This window comes from Capra hircus, chromosome 2, assembly GCF_001704415.2.
Source record: "Capra hircus breed San Clemente chromosome 2, ASM170441v1, whole genome shotgun sequence".
NCBI classification, from domain to species: domain Eukaryota; kingdom Metazoa; phylum Chordata; class Mammalia; order Artiodactyla; family Bovidae; genus Capra; species Capra hircus.
In genome coordinates, this window is record NC_030809.1 from 4,229,198 (window position 1) to 4,256,051 (window position 26,854).

Below are 26,854 nucleotides of genomic sequence, written 5' to 3' on the forward strand. Positions count from 1 at the left end.
GCAAGTAACCAATGATAGCTATTATTAAAAACAACAAATTTTTCCAACTAGGACAGTATGGCTTACATGTTGTTGATATGTCTTTTATAAACTGAAGTATAACTGATTTATAATGTGTTAATGTCTCCTATATAGCAAAGTCATTCAGTAATACATATATATATATTCTTTTTTTGTATTGTTTGCCTTTACAGTTTGTCATAGGATACTGAATACGGTTCTCTGTGCCATACAGTAGGACCTGCTGCTTATACATTCACATGGAACAATCTACATCTGCTAAACTCCAGTTAAAAAGTTGGCTTAAAGCTCAACATTCAGAAAACGAAGATCATGGCATCCAGTTCCATCACTTCATAGCAAATAGACGGGGAAACAGTGGCTGACTTTATTTTTCTGGGCTCCAAGATCACTGCAGATGGTGACTGCAGCCATGAAATTAAAAGACACTTACTTGGAAGGAAAGTTATGACCAACCTAGACAGCATATTCAAAAGTAGAGACATTACTTTGCCAACAAAGGTCCATCTAGTCAAGGCTATGGTTTTCCCAGTGGTCATGTATGGATGTGAGAATTGGACTGTGAAGAAAGCTGAGTGCCGAAGAACTGATGCTTTTGAACTGTGGTGCTGGAGAAGACTCCTGAGGGTCCCTTGGACTGCAAGGAGATCCAACCAGTCCATCCTAAAGGAGATCAGCCCTGGGTGTTCTTTGGAAGGAATGATGCTAAAGCTGAAACTCCAATACTCTGTCCACCTCATGCAAAGAGCTGACTCATTGGAAAAGACTCTGATGCTGAGGGAGGTTTGGGGGCAGGAGGAGACGGGGACGGCAGAGGATGAGTTGGCTGGATGGCATCACCAACTCAAAGGACATGGGTTTGGGTGGACTCCGGGAGTTGGTGATGGATAGGGAGGTTTGGTGTGCTGCAGTTCACGGGGTCACAAAGAATCGGACACGACTGAGCGCCTGAACTGAACCCCAAAACTCATCCGTCTCATAGCCTCTCCCTCCTTGACAGCCACCAGTCTGTGCTCTGCACCCACCCAGCCTGTTTCTAAGACTGGTTCATTTGTGTCATGTTTTAGAATTCACGGATAAGTGACGTCATATGACGTTTGTCTTTCTCCTCTGATGGACTTAGTATGATAATCTCTAGTTGCATCTGTGCTTCTGCAAATGGCAGTATTTCATTCTTTTTTGTGTGGCTGAGTAGGATTCCATTGCATACATTTATATAACACATCTTCTTTATCCATTCACCTGTCGACAGACATTTGGTTTGTTACCACGTCTTGGTTACTGTCAATGTGCTGCTATGAACACAGGGGTGCATGCATCTTTTTAGAGTAGAGTTCTGTCTGGATGTATGTCTGGGAGAGGTTTTGCTGGATCGTACGGTAATTCTATTTTTAGCTTTCTGAGGAACCTCCACACTGTTTTCCACAGTGGCTGTAGGTATCGTTTACTTTAAATACACTTGATTTGTTAGTGAGATACTGTGAAACACACACACACAAACCAAGAATAAACTAACACCAACAAAAATATTCATTTGCTTAGATGAGTTAATAACACATTTAACAGAAATTCTGTGAGGGTAATAAATTAGGGCTCTACTACTCTAGAAGAATGTGTAAGAGAGCTAGAGAGATAAAATGCATATGTATCAATATTCAAAAGTCCTACTATTCCAAACTGATATAAATATACCTGTGCCTTAAGAGTTAAGAAATAATCAGAATTTAAAATTTTGTGGAGAGTCATATTGAAAAAATTAAATTTTGAGCAGGTTTTTTACTATGGTCTAGGTTGAGAAGATAGCATTAATGCAACAATGTGGAGATGAGCACCTAGCAAATAGCTGTGGAGGACTGGTGAAAAAAATAAAGTAGAACAAAGAAGAGATAATGACTAATAGAGGGCCCTGAAGGCTAACTTCTGAAACAGCTACTATGTCTCTGTAGCTGTACAGATATCTCTAGAAACAATACTTTCCCTGGAAGACTTTTCTGGGCAATGTCTGCTGAACGTACTTTTACAGAGAAGTCTCAAAGTAGAATTACAGAAGCTGAAGTACTAATAAAAGAGTCTATGAAATGGACCAGAAAGGGAAGGGGGTTGAAGAGATGGATGGATATTAATAAATGGATGGATAGCTCAAAGGATAAGAAAGGCCTGGCAGGGTGCTGGGTAGAAGTTGTAGGAGGCCTTGGAGAGCCCTCACTACTGAGGCAAAAACATTCAGAATTTCTGCCAAACATCAAAATTCTGTAAAGTAATTAACCTTCCATTAAAAAGATACATTAAAAAATATATACAGGAACTAAGTTACATATAAAGGAAATTCAGAATCATTAATTTACAAAGCACAGACTCCTTACGTTTCAAACACAAATAATGACCCTGCGCTCCCAGCCCAGTTGGGTGTTCCGTGTCTATGACACCAAGCAATGCACCTAGAGCGGTCACTACAGTGGTACCTTCACTACCCAGCTGCGAACACCCGCTCAAACTCAGGTATAATGTAACTACAGGTGAAACAGTAAGGCAGAGTAAGTCATAAGGCTGATGCCTCTGACACATCATTACACAGATGTGGAAGCACAACTATTCACAGTTCTATTCATGTTTTCAAAGAAGCTTTACTGAGATATAATTCACATGCTATGAACTTCCCCCTGTTTAAAGCACACAACGCAGTGCTCATGGCTGTGAAGGGCAAAAGCCCACTCTTCCTGCCATGGACTTCCTCCTTCACTCATCCAGAGCACTTCGCTTCTGATGTTTCTGGTCGCCAAGCATGCAGGGCTTTTCCCCCACAACAAGCAATTCTCCGTGACACCAGCTGTGTTTCCACAGTTTAACTCAATCTCAAACTATCTACCTAGAGATAAGTATCAGATATTACCACAAGACTGTCCTCCACTTCAAATCCAACTATAAATTGCAAATTCCAACAATCCCCTCCCTCAGGTTTGTAAGAACAGCTCACAGAACTCAGGGAAACGTTTAATTATGCTTATCAGTTTATTAAAGGGTATGATAAAGAACACAGAGGAACTGCAGGTTAAGAGACACACAGGGGGAGAAGGTGTGGAACAGCCCCAAGTGTAGGAGCTGCCTGCTGTCGAGGAGCTGGTGCACCACCCTCCTGACATGTCACCAGGCTGGCGGCTCTCTGAACGCCCTCCTATGGAGGCTTTGTTGAGCAGACATGATCTGCAGTAATCACATTTGCAGCCTCTCTTCTCCCTCTGCAAGACTGAAGAAGGGGCTGGAAATTCCAAGATTCTAATCATGACTGATTAGTCCTGGTTACCAGCCCCACCCAGGAGTCAATCAAGAACCCACCTAGAGTCACGTCAATAGAACAAAAGATGCTGGTAGTGTTTTCATCACTTAGGAATTTACAAGGCTTTTAAGAGCCCAATGCCAGGGACAGAAGTAAAAAAAAAAGTATTAGAACCAGAGATGCTTTTAATGTTATCATAAATTACAAGGATGTTAGGAAATTTGTGCCAGGCATCAGAGGCAGAGACCAACATAAATTTTATACTACAGACACACCTCAGAGATATTGCAGGTCCAGTTCCAGACCACTGCAATAAAATGAATACAGCAATGAAGAAAGTCACACAAATTTTTTGGCTTCCCAGGACATGTAATAGTTATGTTTACACTGTGCTGTAGTTGTACGGGTGTGCAACAGCATTATGTCTAAAAAAATTTATAAACTTTAATATAAAAATATTTCATTGCTAAAAAATGCAAACAATCATCTAAGCCTTCAGCAAATCATAATCCTTTTGCTGATGGAGGATCTTGCCTCGATGTTGATGGCTGCTGACTGATCGAGGTGGTGGTTGGTGAAGGTAGAGATTGCTGCAGCAATTTCTTAAAATGAGACAACAATGAAGTCTGCAGCATCAACTGACTCTTCTTCATGAACAGCTTCTCTGTAGCATGCCAGGCTTTTTGACAGCATTTTACCCACAGAAGAACACTGTTCAAAACTGGAATCAATTCTCTTAAAACCTACTACTGCTTTATGAGCTAAAATTAAGCAATAATTTAAATCATTTGATGTCATTGCAACAGTCTTGCCAGATCTTCACTAGGGCTAGAATCCATCTCAAGAAACCTTTCTGTGCTCATCCACAAGCAGCAGCTCCTCATCTGGGAGAGTTTTATCGCGAGATTGCGGCAGTCCAGCCACACCTTCAGGCTCCACCTCTAGTGGAAACTCTTACAGTTTCTACCACACCTGCAGTGACTCCTCTGCTCAAGTCTTGAGCCCCTTGAAGTCATCCATGAGGGCTGGAATCAATATTTTCCAAACTCTTATTTGGAAGGAACTCTTCTGGAAAGGATTCACCATTCTGGGTACCCCAAGTAACAATTATGGTTCGTTGATATTTTGACCTTTCCCCATGATCCACAAATGTCCTTTGGGGCACCCAGAATGGTGAATCTTTTCCAGAAGGTTTTCAATTTACTTTGTCCAGATCCAGGAGAGGAATTACTGTCTACGGCAGCAAATGTATTTATTAAATAATAAGACTTGAAAGTTAAAATTACTGCTTTTTCATGGGCTGCAGAATGGATGTTATGTTAGGAAGCATGGAAACATCATGAATCTTGTATATCTCCAACAGAGCTCTTGGGTGACCAGGTGCATTGTCAATAAGCAGTCGTATTTTGAAAGGCATCTTTTTTTTCTGAGTTGTGCGTCTCAAGAGTGGGATTAGAATATTCAGGAAACCATGCTGTCATCAGATGTGTTGTTACCCAGGCTTTGTTGTTCCATGTAGAGAGCGCAGGCAGAGTAGATATAGCAGAATTCTTAAGGACCCCAGGATTTTTGGAATGGTAAACAAGCAGGGACTTCAACTTAAGAGTCATCAGATGCCATGAGCTCCTGACAAAAGTCTATTCTTTGGAACCAGGCATTCACTTCTCTTCTCTAGCTAAGAACATCCTAGATGGCATCTTCTTCCAACGGAAGGCTGTTTCATCGACACTGCAAATCTGTAGCTTAGTGTAGCCACCTTCATTTCATACATTGCTGCAGCTTCCCACATCAGCACGTGGGGCTTCACCTTGTATGTTATGGAGACAGTCTCTTTTCTAAAACCTCATGAACCAACCACCTCTGCTAGCTTCAAACTTTTCTCCTGCAAAGTCTTCACCTCTCTCACTCTTCACAGATCTGTAAAGAGTTAGGACCTTGCTGTGGGTTAGGTTTGGCTTAAAGGAATGGTGCACCAATATAATCTTCTATCCAGACCAGTAACAATTTTTCCCTATCAGCAATAAGGCTGTTTTGTTATCATTCCTATGTTCACTGAAGTAGTAGTTTCAACTTCATTCAAGAAAGAACTTTTTCTGTGCACTTACAACTCAGCTGCTTGGCACAAGAAGCCTAGCTTCAGACCTATGTTAGCTTCTGACATGCTTTCCTCACTAAGCTTAATCATTTCTAGTTTTTTATTTAAAGTGAGAGACATGGGACTCTTTCACTCGAACACTTGAAGGCCATGGCAGGGTTATTAATTGGCCTGATTTCAATACTGTTGTGTGTCTCAGGGAATTCACAGGCCTGGGGGAGGGCGGGGAAGAACAGCTTACGAGTGGAGCAATCAGAATACATACAACATTTATGGATTATGTTCACTATCATACAGTAACATCCAAGATCACTGTAGCAAATATAATAACCATGAAAAAGTTAAAAATATTCTGAGAATTATCAAAATGTGACACAGAGACAAGAAGTGAGAAAATGCTGTTGGAAAACGGGCATCAATAAACTTGCCTGTCAAAAGGGTTGCCACAAACCTTCAATTCGTAAAAAACAAAAACAAAAACAAAAACATATACATATACATATATATATATATATATATATATAAAATCTGCAAAGTACAATAAAGTACACTATAAAGATATGCCTGTATCTCACAATTGTGTATTTATACAATTAGGCACTAATCACTGCTATCTAACTTTATAAGATCTTCATCAACCCCAAAAGAAATCTCATGTCCATTAACACTCCTCCTGTAGTTTCCTTTCTCCTCAACCTCAACTATTGACCTGTGTTCTGTCTCTAGGGATTTGCCTATTCTGGACATTTCATTTAAATGGAATCTATAATACATCGTCTTCTGTGACTTTTTCACTTAGTATAATGTTTTTGCGGTTTGACCATGTTGCAGCATGTATCAGTACTTCACCCCTTTTCTTGACTTAATAATATTCCATATTCTGTACAGATAAACATATCATATTTATCAACTCATCAGTTGATGAAAACTTGGGTTACTTCCACTTTGAGGCTGCCTGATTTGTTCCCCATTCCTTTTGGTTTTCTCTTTCCCCTTCTTGCTAATTTTCTACTTCTGACCTAAACAAAAAGTTAATCATGTTATTATTATCCTCTATTTTAATGGATGCTTATTAAGGATTTCAATGGTATAGACTCTCCTTAAAATTCATATTCTAAGCAAACCTTCTCCCATGCAAATGACAGCAGAGGTCACTTTGAGATGTGTCTGACCATTGTGAAATTAACTGACATAATGATACTTTGGCCACCTCATGCAAAGAGTTGACTCACTGGAAAAGACTCTGATGCTGGGAGGGATTAGGGGCAGGAGAAAGGGACGACAGAGGATGAGATGGCTGGATGGCATCACCGACTTGATGGACATAAGTTTGGGTGAACTCTGGGAGTTGGTGATGGACAGGGAGGCCTGGTGTGCTGCAGTTCATGGGATCGCAAAGAGCTGGACGTGACTGAACTGAACTGAATAGTACAAATCCTTTAATCAAAGTTATATATGCATACAGGAACTATTCTAAGGATTTTCTACCATCTCAAGCCCAGAATTTAATTAAGAACTTTTCAGATATTATCATATTCAAGAGCTTCTCTCCTCTGGAACATAAATTCCTAAGGGAATCATGACACTCATTTGCTACAACAGAACATTTGGGCCTGTAATGCTAGTTGAAAATACTACTATTAGTAATATGTAACCTTTATAGAGTCCTTAATATGTGCTAGACACTATGCTAAGTGCTTTATATATATAGCACATTTCATTGTCACTACACATGTATGAAGTAAATAGCATTATTATCTTCATTTTCCAGAGAAAATCAATTCAGAGCTAAGAGACTCAGGGTTATAGAGAAAGACAAGGGAAAAGGACAAGGCTCAGCAGTGTCTGACTCTGTCGCTTTGCTCTTCATACTATACAGCTGGTGTCTAGACTAATCGAATAACACGGAAAATTACATTCCGATCTTACGGATATATACTCAGAGAACTGGTGCTGTAACAAAACATAAGAAGAAGACATTACAGTCAAAAGTGAGCAGCTTCGTGTTTATCACGAGGGCGAATGTTCCCCAGGGCCTCCCGTAACTCTGAAGGGTTTAAGCAGAAATGCAAGACCACATCTCTACTTCAAAGAGATGCTACTTAGTGGAGAATGAATTTGAAGGGGCCAAAGCTGGAGCCACAGAAATGAGAGGTATTCATGCAGACGTGCAGGTCTAAGGCAGGAGAAAATGGAGTGGAGAGGACAAATTCAGCACCCGTATCAGGTAAAATGAGAGAATCTTGTTAAACGACCATACGTGAAAAAAGAATGACTCAAGGAGGAAATCTGTCAACAGGGAATTCACATTAAGGATTTTAGCTTAATTAAAGCCAGTGCCACTGACATAAAATAAAGAGACTGGGTGTGATTAACAGATGGTTACTTTGGTACTGAATATAATGACTATGGGATTTCCAATTGGAGATATTTGGCAGGCAACTGGAATGTAAGACAGAAACTAAGAAGAGAGGTTGGAATGGAGATAAAAAAATTCATTAGCACATACCACTGGAGCCATCTACCATTAGATGAAATTACCCATGAACAATGTGTTGAATAATATCAGCAGAATATAACTCAAATATGAGGGAACTTTTGGGGGTGGTGAAACTTGTGTATTTTAACTGGTGGTGATTACATGACTTTACATGTCTGTCTAAATTCACAGAAATTAATGCTAAAAAGTGAATTTTATTGCATATAAATTACAATAAATAAATTTAATTAAAAAAGAAGAGAATGATCAATAGCATTAAAAGTGGTAAAAAGACCAATATTATAGCATATTGGGAGCATAAATCAGACTACATTAGTAACAGTGAACAGAGTAAAATCAGAAATGGTAGACTGTTCTTGAGAAGACTGGGTAAGATGAAACATGAGTTTAAGTGGTAACTAAACAGACGTATTGGAGAAGGCAATGGCACCCCACTCCAGTGCTCTTGCCTGGAAAATCCCATGGACGGAGGAGCCTGGTGGGCTGCAGTCCATGGGGTCGCGAAGAGTCGGACACGACTGAGTGACTTGACTTTCACTCTTCACTTTCATGCACTGGAGGAGGAAATGGCAACCCACTCCAGTGTTCTTGCCTGGAGAATCCCAGGGACAGGTGAGTCTGGTAGGCTGCCGTCTATGGGGTCACACAGAGTCGGACACGACTGAAGCAACTTAGCAGCAGCAAATGGACATACAGGAGTGAGGGTGTGTTTATGGTCTGAGAGAGAATTCAGCATATTTACAATAAGAAAGAAACCTGGAGACTGAAAAGGGAAGCTAGTAAATTCGAATGAAAGTTTGGATCGAGACAGAGTTGCAGCCCCAACAGAAGGTACACAAAGGTATACACCGTGCACTCAGTTTCTAACCAGAAGGCAGAAACCAAGTCATCTGCTGAGCACGGAGAAGGCTGGGCTGATTACAGACTTCACAACAGGGAGACCCTAAAAGGAATGGTTGGTGGTGCACAGCATGTGCTTCTACAGGCACTTAAATTCACAGTAGGTAATCTTGTCCAGAGTGCTCTGCCTACTGAAATTTAAGAAAGAAGACAAAGTAAAACACTGTTCTCTAAAGGAAAAGTGGACACGGAAAATCACAGAATTTGGTTAAGAGTATAGATCAGGTAATTCTTCCTCTTTCATCTTTGCTCAAATTGCATTTTCTATAGAGGAATACAACCTTAATCCTATTATTTAAATGTTATCATTATGAGGGCTTCCCTGATGGCTCAGACAGTAAAGAAACTGCCTGCAGTGCAGGAGACCAGGGTTTAAGCCCTGGGATGGGGAGATCCCCTGGAGAAGGGAATAGCTACCTACTTCAGCATTCTCGCCTGGAGAATTCCATGGACAGAGGAGCCTGGCACTAGAGTCAGACACGACTGAGTGACTAACAACTTTCACTTTAACTGTTATTACCTGATGGCCCTCCAGCATTTCTTTCCCTGCTTGATTATTTTTATACTACTTAAAACTTTCTAATGTATTACAACTAGGGCAGGGATCACTGAATTCTTCCGTGATGAATCTCAAGTGCCCAGAACAATGCAGAACATAGTAGACCCTCATTAACTTGTGGCTGAAACAAATGGGCTTTCAGAACTCCTTTTAAACATGCATAAATGTATACTCTCTAAATCCTGAAAAGGTAAAAAGAACCTTATAACAAAATGCAAACAGCATGTTAGAAAGAACAATAGAAACATGACATGAAAGAAGGCTTGGGTTGTAACTCTTCTTGTGACCCTGAAAAACCCAATTTACTTCCATGGCTTATTTTTGTTAATAGCAAAGTGAGAATAATTATATCTCAGAAAGAACTTTAAATCGTAAGATTAATGTTTGTGATACCTAAGAAAAGGTCTTATAAACATGAAAAGATGATTTCATTATGACTGCAACCAAATTACCAAGTACTAATAATACAGCAATAGAAAAGTGGAAAAGAAACACATATTGAAGGAAATGCATTTTGCACATTTTTTCTGTGTTAGTAGTGAAAATTTCCTTGTCAAGATATTTGTCAAGACTGCTATGTGCAAGGTGAAGATGTATACTGGAGAAATAGAAAGCTTTTAGCATGACTAGGCTTGCCTGAAAGAGAACAACATTCCCCTAAACTGTCTGGACTACCCTGTCTGAAAGCAAGTTAAGAACAATGGTTTCTTTTCGAAGTAGATTAATTACTAAGTCTGGGGGAAAGTGGTCTGAATTTCGAACAAAGAACCTATGTCTATTCACAGAGATACATATGAGAAGTTAATTAATAACCAATGAATGAAACTTCAAGGCTCATGTTGCAAAGAAATGAACTTTTGTAAATAGTGGGGAAGGGTATACCATTTGAAGAGGCAAAGAGGACCTGTGCAAAATGCTTGCCAAAGACTTGGCACATGAGTCCGTGGACAAGCTCTACCATCAGGTAGGTGTCTGGACTCATTCCATAGCATATGAATATAGACAGAATTTAACCCAGTACCAGCGATCTCCAGAAGAGTGCTTAAGATTTCACTGTGGAAGGCAACAAGAATGTAAGAATGACAGTGGAGAAATGCACTTTTTAGGCAGCGTCATTGAAAATATTCTGATGAACAAGGTGGCGAAATCCAGTCACTTCAATTTACTTATGCCTAAGGATCACTCAGACTCAAGCCTCTAGAAAAGGGAGTAAACAGTCCTTACTTTAACAATTGCTCTACTGGAGTTGATAAACGACACTGAAGTAGGAATGTGTAAGAAGGTCTATCACAAGGTTTAGAAGGTATTTCTCCAGAGGAGAATGAGAAGTTAGGTTAGAAGGGTACACAATATGGGAAGGACTGTGCTCATGGGACTCTCAGACCACTGGGGATCTATTTTCAGCCCCAATAACTAAATATTCCAGGAATAATTTCAAATACTTCTTAGAAAGTTTAAGTCAAACAAAAGCAAGAATAAATTTCAAATTTCCTACTACTCATACAGACCTTCAGGCTGTGGTTTTTAAAATAAGTCTTTTTCAGATTAGTTTACACAAACTGAAAGACTTTATTATCTGCTTACTAAAGTGAGAAGAGCAAAGTGATTGGCTCTACGAATCAGAATTTTATTAACATCTCTTAAAACATACAATCATATTTCCATTTGAGAAATAAATCTCTCGTCTTCAGCCTATAGAAACTGGAAACCATTGTTCAGCCTTAGCTGAGCCTGAACGAATGTAAGGCAAACTCTAGGAAGCCACATAAACAAGGTCAGTTGCTGCTACCTCTGCAACTGCTACAATACTGGGTATGTGGGATGCTGTGTTGTTGTTCGGTCATTAAATCATGTGCAACCCCATGGACTGCAGCACGCCAGGCTTCCCTGTCCATCCCCAACTCCCAGAGCTTGCTCAAACTCATGTCCACTGAGTTGATTATGCCATCCAACCATCTTGTCCTCTGTTGTCCCCTTTTCCTCCTGCCTTCAATCCTTCCCAGCATCAGGGTCTTTTCCAATGAGTCAGTTCTTCACATCAGGTTGCCAAAGTACTGGAACTTCAGCTTCAGCATCAGTCCTTCCAATGAATATTGAGGAGTGATTTCGTTTAGGATTGACTGATTTGATCTCCTTGCATTCCAAGGGACTCTCAAGAGTCTTCTCCAACACCAGAGCTCAGCCTTGTTTACAGCTCAGCTCTTATATGCATACATGACTACTGGAAAAACCACAGCTTTGACTATACAGACTTCTGTCAGCAAGGTAATGTGTCTGCTTTTTAACATGATATCTAGGTTGTTCATAACTTTTTTTCCAAGGGGCAAACGTCTGCAGTCATCATCTGCAGTGATTTTGGAGCCCAAGAAAATAAAGTCTGTCACTGTTTCCATTGTTACCCATCTATTTGCCAGGAAGTGATGGGACCGGATGCCATGATCTTGGTTTTTTGAATGTTGAGTTTTAAGCCAGCCTTTTCACTCTTCTCTTTCACTTTCATCAAGAGGCTCTTTATCTCCTCTTTGCTTTCTGACATAAGTGTGGTGTCATCTGTGTATCTGAGGTTATTGATATCTCTCCCGGCAATGTTGATTCCAGCTTGTGCGTCCTCCAGCCCAGCATTTCACATGATATACTCTGCATATAAGTTAAATAAGCAGGGTGACAATATACAGCCATGACTGATATAGAACTGGTCCTTTGTTTTATGTCCAGATCTAACTGCTGCTTCTTGACCTGCAAACAGGTTTCTTAGGAGGCAAGTGAGATGGTTTGGTATTCCTATCTCTTTAAATATTTTCTAGTTTGTTGTGATCCACAGAGTCAAAGGCTTCAGTGCATTCAATGAAGCAGAAGTAGCTATTTTTCTGCAACTCTCTTGCTTTTTCTATGACCCAACAGATGTTGGAAATTTTACCTCTGGTTCCTCTGCCTTTTCTAAATCGAGCTTGAACAACTGGAATTTCTCAGTTCACATACTGTTGGGAGTTTAGCTTGGAGAATTTTGAGCATTACTTTGCTAGCATGTGCAATGAGTGCAACTGTGCAGTAGTTTGCACATTCTTTGGCGCTATCTTTCTTTGGGGCTGGAATGAAAACTGACCTTTTCCAGTCCTGTGGCCACTGCTGAGTTTTCCAAATTTGCTGGCATATTGAGTGCAGCACTTTCACAGCATCAACTTTGAGGGTCTGATATAGCTCAGCGGTAATTCCATCAAATTCTCTAGCTCTGTTCGTAGTGATGCTTAATAAGGTCCACTTGACTTTGCACTCCAGGATGTCTGGCTTTAGGTGAGTATTAACACCATCGTGGTTATCTGGGTCATTAAGATCTTTTTTGTATAGTTCTTCTGTGTATTCTTGCTACCTCTTCTTAACATCTTCTGCTTCTGTTTTGGGTCCATACCGCTTTTGCCCTTTATTGTGCCCATGTTTTGGAGAAGACAATGGCACCCCACTCCAGTACTCTTGCCTGGAAAATCCCATGGACGGAGGAGCCTGGTGGGCTGCAGTCCATGGGGTCGCTAAGAGTCGGACACGACTAAGCGACTTCACTTTCACTTTTCACTTTCATGCACTGGAGAAGGAAATGGCAACCCACTCCAGTGTTCTTGCCTTGAGAATCCCAGGAGCCTGGTGGGCTGCTGTCTATGGGGTCACACAGAGTCAGACACAACTGAAGCAACTTAGCAGCAGCAGCAGCAGTGCCCATCTTTGCAAGAAATGTTCCCTTGGTATCTCCCCTTTTGCCTTTTTACATTTCTTTTCTTGGAGGTGGTTTTCATCACTGCCTCATGTACAATGTTAGAAACCTCTGTCCATAGTTCTTCAGGCTCTCTATCAGATCTGAACCCTTGAATCTGTTTGTCACTTCCACTGTATAATCATAAGGGATTTAATTTAGGTCATACCTAATGGTCTAGTGGTTTTCCCTACTTTCTTCAATTTAAGTCAGAATTTTGTAATAAGGAGTTCATGATATAAGCCACAGCCAATTCCCGGTCTTGTTCTTGCTGACTGTATAGAGCGTCTCCAACTTTGGCTGCAAATAACGTAATCAATCTCTTTGGGTGTTGACCATCCAGTGATGGCCATGTGTAGAGTTGTTGGAAGATGGTGTTTTCTATGACCAGTTTGTTCTTTCGGCAAGTTCTGTTATCCTTCGTCCTGCTTCATTTTGTACTTGAAGGGCAAACGTGCCTGCTATTCCAGGCATCTCTTGACTTCCTACTTTGCAGTGTATGTCTCTACAAAAAAGTTTACATCTGAACACCCATGCGAGAAACAAGAGCTTGGATCTCTACAAAGCAGGGACTTGGAACTGGAATTCTCATAAAAAGCCCTGATACTTCTCTAACAGAGTGAAAAGGATGCTAGAACAAAGACCAAAATAAACCAGTGAACCAACCTAGAGTGATGACAAAGAAAGAAGTTTTGTTTCAATCAGGTGGCAGAGATTCCATTATCTTAAATATTAGTATACACAGGGAATGAGTTTACATTGTGGTATGAAGGTTGTTTTAGTACAAAACTCAGATTACATACCAGTTAATGCTCTCCCCAAGACATGCAGTAACAAATAAATAAAAATCTGCTTTGGGAGGACCTGCCTTTAATATACACACCCAGCAAAGTTTAGCTGAAGATAAATTCATAAAACAAATTTATAAAATATGCCAAGAAGTAACAAACCATGATCAAAGCCAAAAGACAGATCAGACACCACCTTCTGCCAAAAGAATTTCAAATAATAGTTTTATATCAAGTAGAGACAAGAAAAGTAGAAGAAAAAAATCACTATTGTTTTCAAGAGTGAAAAAATTCATGTTACACAGCACGCATGTTATACAGTATCTACACTCATGAAACTGCACAAAATGAATTCCTGAATGTCTAAGTGGGGAACGTTCCTGCACAAATTCTGAAATTCTCTCTTCTTCCCTCACCAAGTATAACAAAACCCATAATAAAAATTCCTAAGACTTAAATCAGTACAGATTTTTTTCATATTTAACTGTTGAAGTGATAGTACAAATCAGGTAAACAAACGTCTCCCGCATCTCTGAGGATTTTCAGCATAATCTGAAGGTACAAACAATTCTCATTTTATAGGGCTTTCTCTGCAACCCCTAAGTATCCAGAATTGCTGCAATTTGTGCCAGTCAACCTAGTTGCAAGAAAATGTTTCCCATCAGAAGTAATGGACCGTACCCCTCATGTCTGACTTTACCGCTTTAAACCTCTATACCAACTACTATATACTTCGATGCATTACACCTGTCAAAAGCAAGTGGTTTCTGAACCCTGCTTTAAAGTGCTCATCCTCAGCCAGAGAGAATAAGAGCTATTTTCAAAAGTCAACAACAAAAGGCTGATACTGAGCCAAAGTGTTATGATTTTAATAACCTCTCAAAATAAACGAAGTAAACTAAATAAGTGCAAAAAAGACTGAAGTCATTAAGCATATGACAATTTGAGGGGGATAAAAAGAATGATTAATTTTCATTTCAATGACATCACCAACATCTACCTTGTCCCTAATCATGCAAAAGATTTTTTTTTTCTTTTTGTTATCTTCTGCTTTACAGCTGAGCAAAGGTGCTGATAACTAATATTACTAATTCCAAGAGCAATCTGCATTTTGGAAAAAAAATATATCATAGTATAAAGATTACTTAGACCCTAAATTCATTCTGTTTGTCCATTTATCCAGGGGAGTACTCGGCCACTTAAGTGACAAATTGCTTAAAAGAATGAACGAACATCAGGGATGAGTGTAAGTAGTACATCAATGTAGAATTCTGCTTTACACTGATTTCAGTTCTGAGATATAGTCTGTATCTTTGACTTGTATTCCCTATGCCTGCTTTTCCTTCCTATTATTTGTCTGCATGTTTTAAACATTTGTCTTCAATAGACTCTCCTATTTTTGGAACTACCATATCACTAGTCGTTGAATGACAACTCACAGGTTGGTAAACGAAGGGAAAAAGAAATCAAGGGTCAAACAAATTACTATTCTCCAACAAACAAATGTTCTTTGGAGGGGCACTCACCTGCAGCCACACCAAAAGTAAGATTGTTTTTTCAAAGAGTAATGAAAAAGCCCCACATCATTGCCCTACCAAGGAAGAAGGTTCCTATAACAGTGATGGCACTATGAATATTAATGGTTACAGAGGCCAGTCTATTGAGGAAACAGGCGATTAATAAACACTTGTGATAAATTTCTCCCAGTCCCAACTGCCTGGCATTTTTTTCCTGCTCTGGTTCACTGAGGAACTAGATGTTCTGCAGTTCCAAGGAACCAGACACCTCTCACAGATTTTCATGAGGGAATTACCTTGGGAACTGAGTTGGGTGGGAGAGCCACATCTTAAACTTGACTTGCCAAATTTCCCTATTAGACAGGTCAGAATAGGTAATAAATATCAGGAATGTAGGTGACTAAAACATCCCTAGTACATGATCAGCTGCAGGGAGAGCACTCATTTGTCAAATTGAGTAACTTGACAGGTATACAAAGAGCAAATTATACAGTACAGAGCAATGTCTAGAAGACAGGCTATGCTGACTCGTTAAAAGCAATATTCTTATCGGCTACTGAATCAATAGTTGATAAGCCTCAGATAACATTTGTTCAATATTATAAAAACCTAATGGTTAGATCCCCGATTCTAGGTGATGCCACATTAAAAAGAAATAATTCTGAATTCAGAAGCTTGTAATACTTTGATCATACTAATGATATTAAATAATGATAAATTAATAATACAGGAAAAATGAAACTTTAAAAAGAAAAAATGGAAGACCATTATACTTATCTGTGAAACAGAAAGGGTACATTTCTTTTCCAGAACTAGTTATAAACCTTTTGACATTCTGATTGCTCTTTTCCTTAAGCAAGATTAAAGAAGAGGTATTGTACAGAGGAATTCGTTTAAGTTAAGGACTGACTAGGTTTTAGAATTCTGAGAAGACAAGATTTGGGACTACAGACCACGCTGGGTTTGATTGGTTTTCATCCCCAAAACAACAAAATTAACCCCAGAGGAAATGATTGTTATGAACGAGGCAAAAACAAAAAACACATGTACAGTGACATATACCTTGGAGGCATTTTGTATATTTGATATTTCATTTGCATTTTTAGACAATGGAGTAACTCTTTGCTGGATGCACTAAAACATAAACACACCACTGAAGAAATCAGACTAGGAATTTCAGCATTCATGTGATGTTTCTGGAAGTCAAGGAAAGTAGCCAATTAAAAAATAACTCAAATACTGCTGCATTTTCATGTTCAGCAAGCATAATACAATTAATAACAGAATGACTTACCTGGGACTGGGCTCTTTCTTGAACTTAAGTTCTGAGAATCCACAATCTCTTCTGTTTGCCCATCTGCTTCTACCTCTACTTTGTTCTGAATCTCTTTTGCATCTTCACTAAGGCAAGTTCTTATGTTCTCGTCCTCTTCGAAGACTCTCTGGGCTCCGGTGGGACCACTACCAGTATTAACACTAGTGGCAGCAGCAGGAACGATAACTGGTGTGGGAGGAGAAGCTGGAGGAGTTGGAGGAGACGGAGAAAAGGAGGGAACTATCGAAGGGGTGATGGGAGTTGGGACACACTCCACTTTCATTTCTTCAGGGGGATTTTCCAAAATCTCCAATTCAAGAGTCAGTGGTAACACCTCCTGTTTTACTATTTCCACAATGCTTTCCGTGGCTGGTAATTTTTCATTAACTCCATTCATTTCATTAATTAGGTTAGTACTAGAAATCAGTGGAATATCATTTGGTGCTACACTACAAGATTTCTTGCATATATCATCATCAATTTCATCTGTTGGTAAAGGATCTGATGCTTCTGTGCAAGATGTGGGGCTGGGAATAGGAACTGTGTCTTCTTTTGAGGAAGAGAGTTCACATCTGTCATCAATTGCAGTAGTGAATATTGGTTGGCTACTAAGAGCAACAGAGGTGGGAGAAGTAATTGTACTTCGAGCAAGTGGAGAAATAGCAGTAGGTGATGGAGGCAGAGGAAGCTCTGGTATGGACTCTATTGCAGTGATCTCAGACGTCGGGCCTGCTTGTTCTTTCTTCTCTCCACTAAGGGCTAGCCTAAGGACTGGGGAAGGAGTCTTTAACACTGGATCTGGTTTAGGCTTCTCTTCTGGGGAAGAAAAAAGAAAGCGATTTAAGAATAATTTTTGGATCAAAGATTATATTGTATTATTTGGGGATAATTCTTTTAATCTCTTATTCTAAAACATGAGCAGCGGAAGACAGATGAAAATATTATTTTGCCACTCCCCAAACACTGCATATTTCTTTTCTATTTTCTGTTACTACTTAACCTCCAACACATATAAAGTTTACTTTGAAGTAAGAGGAGTTAATTTACCAAATGATTATGTCAAGAATACAATGGAAAAATCTCATCAAAACTAAAAGGAAACAATTCTTGGGATGAGAATAGGGCTTTTCTTTAAGGTAGAGAGATCTTCTGTGTAAAATTTTTCTACCAAGGATACGCTATAGTGGCGGGACAGGAGAGTTTAAGGGAAAATAGCTGGAGATTAAATTAGACACATATTATTTTTTATTCCACATATTTTTGCATGGAGGGAGATTTTTATAAACAACTTGTATTACTTGCATAAAAAATTATTTCAAGAAAAATTATCATGGTGTCATTATTATCAGTGAAATCTATTATCAGAGAAATCATGTTCCTGAACATAAAAATTCATTGAGATGTTAATTTAACTTATATTTCTTAAAAGAAGCATATAACTAGAAATAGTGTTAAGGAATAAAAGAGATTTATCTTGTATCTTTAATAGCAAAAAAATACATATATATTCTTTAAAGAGAAACCAAAGTTAATATTCAGACTATTAAGTCCAATTTAAAAAAAACACTTTATATGAGAATAATATATAAAACATGTGTCTACAAACAGAGAAAGACTGAGAGTGAGTGATAAATCAATAATCATAATAAAGGTACCAGAAAAATGAAAGAAATGCTAACTCATGAAAATTTCCATATTTTAAAATTCCAGGTAAACAAATATGTGATTCATGCCTAGGAATTTAAAATCAGAGGACACTTAGATTGTTCTGTTTAGGAAGTACAAGACTGGAAACCAAACAGGCTCCAGTGGTAAAAACAGATATTCATGAGTATGTTCACCAAATGCAAACAAAAATTTTAAGCTCTGCTAAAAGACAAACTAAACTGAGAGGGACTTAACTTTCTCTGCCAAAAATCTTTATGCATCAGTGGAACTGAGTGTTTACAATAAATTTCAAGTACGTCTGTCAAAGAAAATATGCTCATTAATCAGATAAACAGATGGCAAAATTAAACTGTTAAAGGCTAATTCATTCACTGCAACTACTTTTATTGGCTTTAAAATTCACTTCAATTGATGGGCTTAGCATCCAGTGTTTCCAAAACTCTGCCTGTTTACTATAATGGAGAAATAAGGTCAATCGGTTCTCAAAGCCAAATACCTCAGACTAAGTTGCCTGGGCAAGAGACAAAAACATTTCAAAGAAACACATCTATTATATTTATTACATGTAATATGTATTTATTAAAATATCCCAAATGAATTTCCAATTCACTGGAATAACTGCTACAAGGGTCACTCACATTATAAGATACTACTTTTAAAGCACATCAGTATATTAACCACCCTTTATGACCACCGAATGAAACCTAGATGAATCAAACATTAGAAAAGATCAAATCTCATATTAACAAGAGTATATCAATTCAATTATTAATTTATCAGAGTAAAAAAACAAACAAAAGCAGACTTGTGAAACTTCTATATACTCTTTAGAAATATCTAACATTAATAAAGAAAACGAGAAACAAAATTTTAAAATTATTTTTGTGAGCTCCTTATTCTGAAATAAGTCCTTTAATGAATTCATTACGGTTTTAATACAGAAAGCTAAAAGAAATAACAGATCACAAAGAACATTAGTTTTATTTCTCTAAGAACTTTTACTATTAAGAGTATGCTTTGAAGAGCCATGATAGTCTGAAATCTAATATACTGCATTCAAAATGTCTATACTATTTGGCCATTTTCAGGAATCTGTGGGAATTTCATCTTGAATAATTTTTTTAAGAAAATAATCATTGAAGAGTGAGCAAAGACAGAGGTGTGGAATATTTAAAGCAACAATGTTTATAAGAGTAAAAATAGGAAAATAAATTGTCTATCAATAAGGGATTCGTTAAAGAAATAATGGCCTGGGAATATAATAGCATATTATTGCAATCATTTAAAATAAGCTTTTAAAAGAGTATTTAATGACACAGAAGGGTGTTTATAATAAAAGACACTTTTTAAACAAACAGGGCACAACTGCATGTGGAGAATAAACTACGGGTGAAAACAGCAGCAAATGTAATACTAACATAGGTGCATGTGAGAAAGCCTAGAGGTGCACACACGCCTCAATATGGATAATGAGGGAGACAGTTTTTCTTTCTGCTTAACCAGTTTCTATAACGAAGGTCGAATTTATAAAAAGGAAAAACTGCTCCCTTTATTCTCACAGGGTAGTGCAACCAATCTCCTAGATGGGCGCCCTTTGGTTGTCAGGAGCTAGAGAGGACAGAGTGTTACTATCACTTAGTGGGGAGAGGCCAGGAATGCTAAGTATTCTGCTATTTGAGGGACAGTCTCATTTGACAGAGAACAGTCTCATCCTAAATTTGCAAGGTGCCCTTATTGAGCTACACTGGTATAACAACTTGTTGAATTTACAACAGAATACCATTCATTGCATACCTACTCTGTATCAAGTGCTTTAAAAACATACTAAGGCACAGGTAACTTTTATTTGTATTTAATTATACATACCATATCCCCAATGCACTGGACTGAATGTACTTTTTCAAACATTGTTCAATCATTTAAGCTGTGTCTCTACACTATCAACACCAACTCAAAGTGTTAATTCACTCAACAGTCTTTCTATTGATATAAATCAAGTTGAGATCTTCCCTTTTTTATCAAGTACCAAAACAAATGGGAAATGACATATTTGTCTGAAAACTTGGTCTGCATGTAACTAGTCCAGCTGTGAACATCAGAAACGGAAAGCCAGACCATTATGGCAGCTAATATTTATTAAGCACTTAATATGAGCCAGGAAACGTAAAATACCATATATACTTAATGTCCTCTAAGTCTTATAATCACCAGTGGAATAAAAACTATCATGTTCCTAATTTACAGATAGGGTTTTAAAAATTAAAAGTGCAAGAAACTGAAACTGATTTCAAATTCAAAATTCTTCCAATTCAGAGGGGGAAAGGCAGTACTATGGAAAAAGAAGCATTAAAGTGAATCAAACTAGTGGGAGACTTTGGGGATAAAATGGGATCCCAGTACAAACCATCAGTAATATTTCCATCAAGAAAGAAAAACCAATCTGAACGTAGAATACAGAATCTATTGTTTCTGAGGATAATGTAACAACTTTTCAAACAGTGTAGTTTTGTATCATACTTTAATTTCAAAATGAATCTACAGTTAAGTAACTTTTTAAAATACTTTAACTATAAAAAAAATTATCTGAAAAATGATGAACCCTTTCTAATATTAGTTGAATTACATACATTTAGTTTAAAAAAGAAAACTATTCTGAAAACTATTATACATATTGACAAGTTATGGACAGAATTAAAAACAGAAAATCAGTATTATTGAGTTTTCTGGAGAATAGTTAGTACTAGAGGAAGAAAGCAGTAGTCCCAAAAAGTTACTGTAAGCCCTATGAAATATATCTAAAATGGAAGTTATTCTTTGATCAAGGTGAAGTGAAGTGAAGTCGCTCAGTCATGTCCGACTCTTTGCGACCTCATGGACTGTAGCCTACTAGGCTCCTCCATCCATGGGATTTTCCAGGCAAAAGTACAGGAGTGGATTGCCATTTCCTTCTCCAGAGGATCTTCCTGACCCAGGGATCGAACCCAGGTCTCCTGCACTGTAGGCAGACGCTTTACCGTCTGAGCCACCAGGGAAGTCCAAGGTAATGTCAAACATTTTTTAATTCACCCAAATTCACATCAAACATCAACTTGAAATGCTGATTTCATTATTCAACTTTCAACTAGGCCTAAAAGAAAAAAATGAGAGGAAACAAAGAATTTTGCATTTCTTCTCTCGTAAATCAATGCCTAAATGTGACAAGATACACAGGTATCTCCTAATCCAAAAATCTTAGGTCAGAGCTACCACCATCAAAATATTATGAATTCTTAGTACCATACATCAATCTACAGAGAAAGCCAGCATAGAGAAAACATGTTAAGGCCTCTCTGCTTGGTAATTCTTAAGTATGTTTAGCATAATTATAACTAGCAAAAAAGATTCAGTTCAGTTTAGTTCAGTTCAGTCGCTCAGTCGTGTCCGACTCTTTGCGACCCCATCAATCAGAGCACGCCAGGCCTCCCTGTCCATCACCAACTCCCGGAGTTCAAGCAAACCACATCCATCGAGTTGGTGATGCCATCCAGCCATCTCATCCTCTGTCGTCCCCTTCTCCTCCTGCCCCCAATACCCCCCAGCATCAGAGTCTTTTCCAATGAGTCAACTCTTCGCATGAGGTGGCCAAAGTACTGGAGTTTCAGCTTTAGCATCAGTCCTTCCAAAGAACACCAAGGACTGATCTCCTTTAGAATGGATTGGTTGGATCTCCTTGCAGTCCAAGGGACTCTCAAGAGTCTTCTCCAACACCACAGTTCAAAAGCATCAATTCTTCGGCGCTCAGCCTTGTTCACAGTCCAACTCTCACAACCATACATGACCACTGGAAAAACCATAGCCTTGACTAGACGGACCTTTGTTGGCAAAGTAATGTCTCTGCTTTTCAATATGGTATCTAGGTTGGTCATAACTTTTTTTCCAAGGAGTAAGTGTCTTTTAACTTCGTGGCTGCAATCATCATCTGCAGTGATTTTGGAGCCCCAAAAAATAAAGTCTGACACTGTTTCCCCATCTATTTCCCATGAAATGATGGGACCAGATGCCATGATCTTCGTCTTCTGAATGTTGAGCTTTAAGCCAGCTTTTTCACTCTCCTCTTTCACTCTCATCAAGAGGCTTTTTAGTTCCTCTTCACTTTCAGCCATAAGGGTGGTGTCATCTGCATATCTGAGGTGATTGACATTTCTCCCGGCAATCTTGATTCCAACTTGTGCTTCTTCCAGCTCAGTGTTTCTCATGATGTACTCTGCATAGAAGTTCAATAAGCAGGGTGACAATATACAGCCTTGACGTACTCCTTTTCCTATTTGGAACCAGTCTGTTGTTCCATGTCCAGTTCTAACTGTTGCTTCCTGACCTGCGTATAGGTTTCTCAAGAGGCAGGTCAGATGGTCTGGTATTCCCATCTCTTTCAGAATTTTCCACAGTTGATTGTGATCCACACAGTCAAAGGCTTTGGCATAGTCACTAAAGCAGAAATAGATGTTTTTCTGGAACTCTCTTGCTTTTTCAATGACCATGCAAAAGAAATGACATCTTGAACCCTGAAAATTCTTAACTCAGACTGAAAGTAATCTGAATTACTCAAGACTGCTTGATCAATAGGAAGTACCCTTCCACAATACCTATGAACTGCCCTCCTGCAAGGTGAATGGTTTTAATACTAAAAAATTTAACTTTAAACATGTTATGAGTCTCCAACTCTGAACACTGCTGAAAGTAGTATTTGACAGTGCAACTTGTAGAAGTATTCTAAAGATTTAGGATACGTTACTTATGTTGTGACTTAGAATTATTTCATAAAACAAAATTTAGGCTTGTCTATGTTCAATACTAGGCTACTGAATACTAAAGGGAAAGAATACCATACTACTTTTGCACACTATAAAATAACATCAAAACCATGCATTACAAGTTTGTGAGAGTGATTAACTTGTAGTCTAGTGAAAAACCAATAGTACTAAATACCTCCATTTTCATTATTTGCCAAACCCAAAGCTTTTTAAAGAATAATTGTTAAAAAGTATAGAAAGTACACATCAGCTACAGAATAATAGGTGTCTGGAAGAATAAATAATTCAAGAAAACAGAAAACACATATGATTTTAATCATTCTTAGAATAAAGTCAGAAACATTATAAAAGCATGAACATAGTAACCTGCTTCTCCCTGTACCTAATGAATTCTCCCAATTTTAGCTAAAAGGTCAACCTAAATCCAGCTATGCAGGAAAGAAGGAGAGGCTATGATATCCCACTTTCTGGCATAAGATTTCCCTTCAAGTTTTCTATTTTTAATCCAAGAGGTAATATGTATACTTATTTCACCAAACATTTCGTCCCTTATGTCCAAGGTTAATAGGGGAGACTTTAGTATGATTCTGGACAATAATAATGGCTGTAATCTTGTTGCTGTTGTTCAGTCACTCAGTCATGCCCAACTCTTTGCAACCCCATGGACTGCAGTACAACAGGCTTCTCTATCCTTCACCATCTCCCAGAGTTTGCTCAAATTCATCCATTCAGTCAGTGATGTCATCCAACCATCTCATCCTCTGTTGTTCCCCTTTCCTCCTGCCTTCAATCTTTCCCAGAATCAGGGTCTTTCCCAACTAGTCAGCTCTTCACATCAGGTGGCCAAAGTATTGGAGCTTTAGCTTCAGCATCAGTCCCTCCAAAGAATATTCAGGGTTGATTTCCTTTAGAATTGACTAGTTTGACCTCCATGCAGTCCAAAGGATTCTCAAGAGTCTTCTCCAACACCACAATTTGAAAATTTACCAGGCTGTAATTTACTAAGTGTTTTTCCAATGCTTGGTATGTCCCCATAACAACTCTATAAGGAAGCTATTCCTCGTTCTATTTAGTAAATGAAGAAATTAAGATATTCAGCATAATAACTCATCAAGACCAAATGCTACCGGATGCAGTCAGGATCTGAAGTCGGTACTACCTTCAACTGAGGCTACAGAAGCCAAGCTTGTTAAGAAGTAACGTTTTATGTTTTTAAAAATAGTAAGATACACATGAACATGCTAAACTTAGGAACAGAAATTGCTGTTCTGACAAAGCAATATATACATCGATTTATCTTCCTCAACCTTGTTCCAAAAAAACCATTTAAGGCAGCTAAGCTTATACCTATAAATACACATTTGACAATGAGGCATTACCAAAATGTAGGAAAAACTTTTACTCATCGTACCATACCTACTTTACTTTCTTAGAAGTAGAACACTTTGATTTTCTATCTCAAAGCTTTGTTATAAAAGTGGGGATTCTAGATAATCCTCATGTTTTATTCTTACTTTTAAATGATGAGGCAACATAATTAAGTTTTCTAGAAAAAGAGACTAAAGGTAAGAGGGAGGAAAACAGTCGTGCACAAACCTTGCTTCTGGTCGCTCGCTGCAGTGACAGGGGTGCTGGCAGCAAGATGAGCACTCTCCACAGTCCCATAGACCACAGGGCTGTGCTCGGGGACCTGGCTGGGCAGCTGCTGGGATTTGAAGTACAAAAAAGGGTGATAATGAGCGTGCGAACATAAAAACTAGCAACATGGAACCCAAGCAAGTGGGGAAGACAAAGGCAGGAGGTCACAAAATTTAAAACAAAAACAAACAAACAAGAAAAGCAAGGAAAAAATATATAGGCCAGTTTAATAAATTCAAAAAGTATATGGGAAGACAAGGAAGGAAAGGAAAAGAGGCAGCAAGAAAGGGGGGAGGGGAAAGAAATGATTAATATTAACCATAGCAAGAGAAGACCGCGCAACAATTATTAGTACAATGCATTCTCCAGTGTTCCTTCTAAGGACAGACTTTCAACTTAACGACAGATGTCACATCTGAGAAGGAATTCAGCATCTTCTCAGTTAAGACCAATGGGAATTGGCCAACTTCATTTATAAATTACCTAGCAAAGTACTGATAGTTCATCAGTCAAAACCAGGACAAACAAAACATGATGGGTATTAAAATCAGTTACTGATTCAAGAAAACAACAGAGAATGGTGATTCTTATCATTTGTCCATATAATCATAGAGGTGAAATGCAACTTGGAAAGCCTTTAAAGGAACTTTCGCCTTAAAATGTCTTTAGATTCTGGGTCAAGGATGATATAGTCTCAGAGGCAGAAAACTGAGTAAAATATCTGGCTTTTCACAGCTAAGAGAAAACCCTTCTTTGCACTCAGCCAGTATATGGAATGAAAATGTCCATCAAAATCCTAGCAGAGTAGGCTGAAAAACACTGCAGCCATGTTTCAACTTAGAGGGAACAAGAATTATACAAGAAAGAACAAGAACATTCAATCTACATCACATTCCAGTTAGGTATTTGTTCTGGACTTGAGGGTCACACAACAGCCACACAAGAAAGCAGTGTCTCTCCTCGGAGATCTAAGGTCAATTTTTCATAGCTATAATCGTCCACATCAAATTCTACCAGTGCTATCAGAGCAGAGCTCCCTGCACAATCTGACTTTTTTTTTTTGGAGGGTAGGGGGAAATTCGGGGTAGACAGGGCCACTTAAAAGTAGTAGTTTATGAAAAACATATTTGAATCAGTATGTCTCACAGAGTGTAGGAACATAAAATGAAATGAGTTCAAACATCTATTATTTCTAATGTCATTTAACTAACTGCTTTCATGATGTACAATGTGCATAATTTATGTAAGACTATACATGATGTACAAAATAACATATAAAAACACAGAAAATAGTATTATTTCACTTCTTCATTATAAATCATGAAAGTACTCACATTCCACAATTTCTTCTAAATGAAGACCACTAAAATTATTTTTCCATATGTAAAAAATGAAGAGTTTCTATTTTCAGCTCTGAATCACTGACAAATGGATAGTAATACCATGATTATTCTACTCTGAATTCTTAGTTCCAGTGGGAAAAATTTTTTATTATTAAAATTTAAAAGTTAGGAAGCAATCACAGCTGTAAGGGAAAATAACGGTCACTCTTCTGTACTCACAGACGCGTGACCCGCAGATATGCAGGCTCGACTGCACTACTCATTTTACTTTTTAGACTTTTACAGACTTAAACATTTGCAGATTTTGCTATCTGTGGGGGTTCTGGAACCAATCCCCTGTGGATAAGGAGGGATGACTGTAGGGACTCAGTTGGATTTTATGGCTGAAAACAGCTCTAGAACAAAGGAAAAGAGTCTATGTTATTTCAGTTCAGTTCAGTCGCTTAGTCGTGTCCGACTCTTCGCGACCCCATGAATCGCGGCACGCCAGGCCTCCCTGTCCATCACCAACTCCTGGAGTTCACTCAGACTCAGGTCCATCGAGTCGGGGATGCCATCCAGCCATCTCATCCTCTGTCGTCTTCTTTTCCTCCTGCCCCCAATCCCTCTCAGCATCAGAGTCTTTTCCAATCAATCAACTCTTCGCATGAGGTGGCCAACGTACTGGAGTTTCAGCTTTAGCATTGTTCCTTCCAAAGAAGACC

General features: G+C 38.5%; 1 protein-coding gene across 13 annotated transcripts in view; it reads right to left on the reverse strand.

The window, feature by feature from the left end:
• Positions 1–26,854, reverse strand: part of EIF4G3 (eukaryotic translation initiation factor 4 gamma 3) — a 354,292-nt gene that overhangs the window by 105,901 nt on the left and 221,537 nt on the right. For 11 of the 13 annotated variants that reach the window (XM_018055176.1, XM_013974607.2, XM_018055170.1 and 8 more), the window contains 2 exons: positions 24,766–24,874; positions 16,691–17,527 (listed from right to left, as the gene is read on the reverse strand). In XM_018055176.1, the coding sequence (XP_017910665.1) occupies positions 16,691–17,527; positions 24,766–24,874 (946 nt within the window). The remainder of the gene's footprint in view (positions 1–16,690; positions 17,528–24,765; positions 24,875–26,854) is intronic. The other 2 variants (XM_018055143.1, XM_013974619.2) reach the window with 1 other exon arrangement.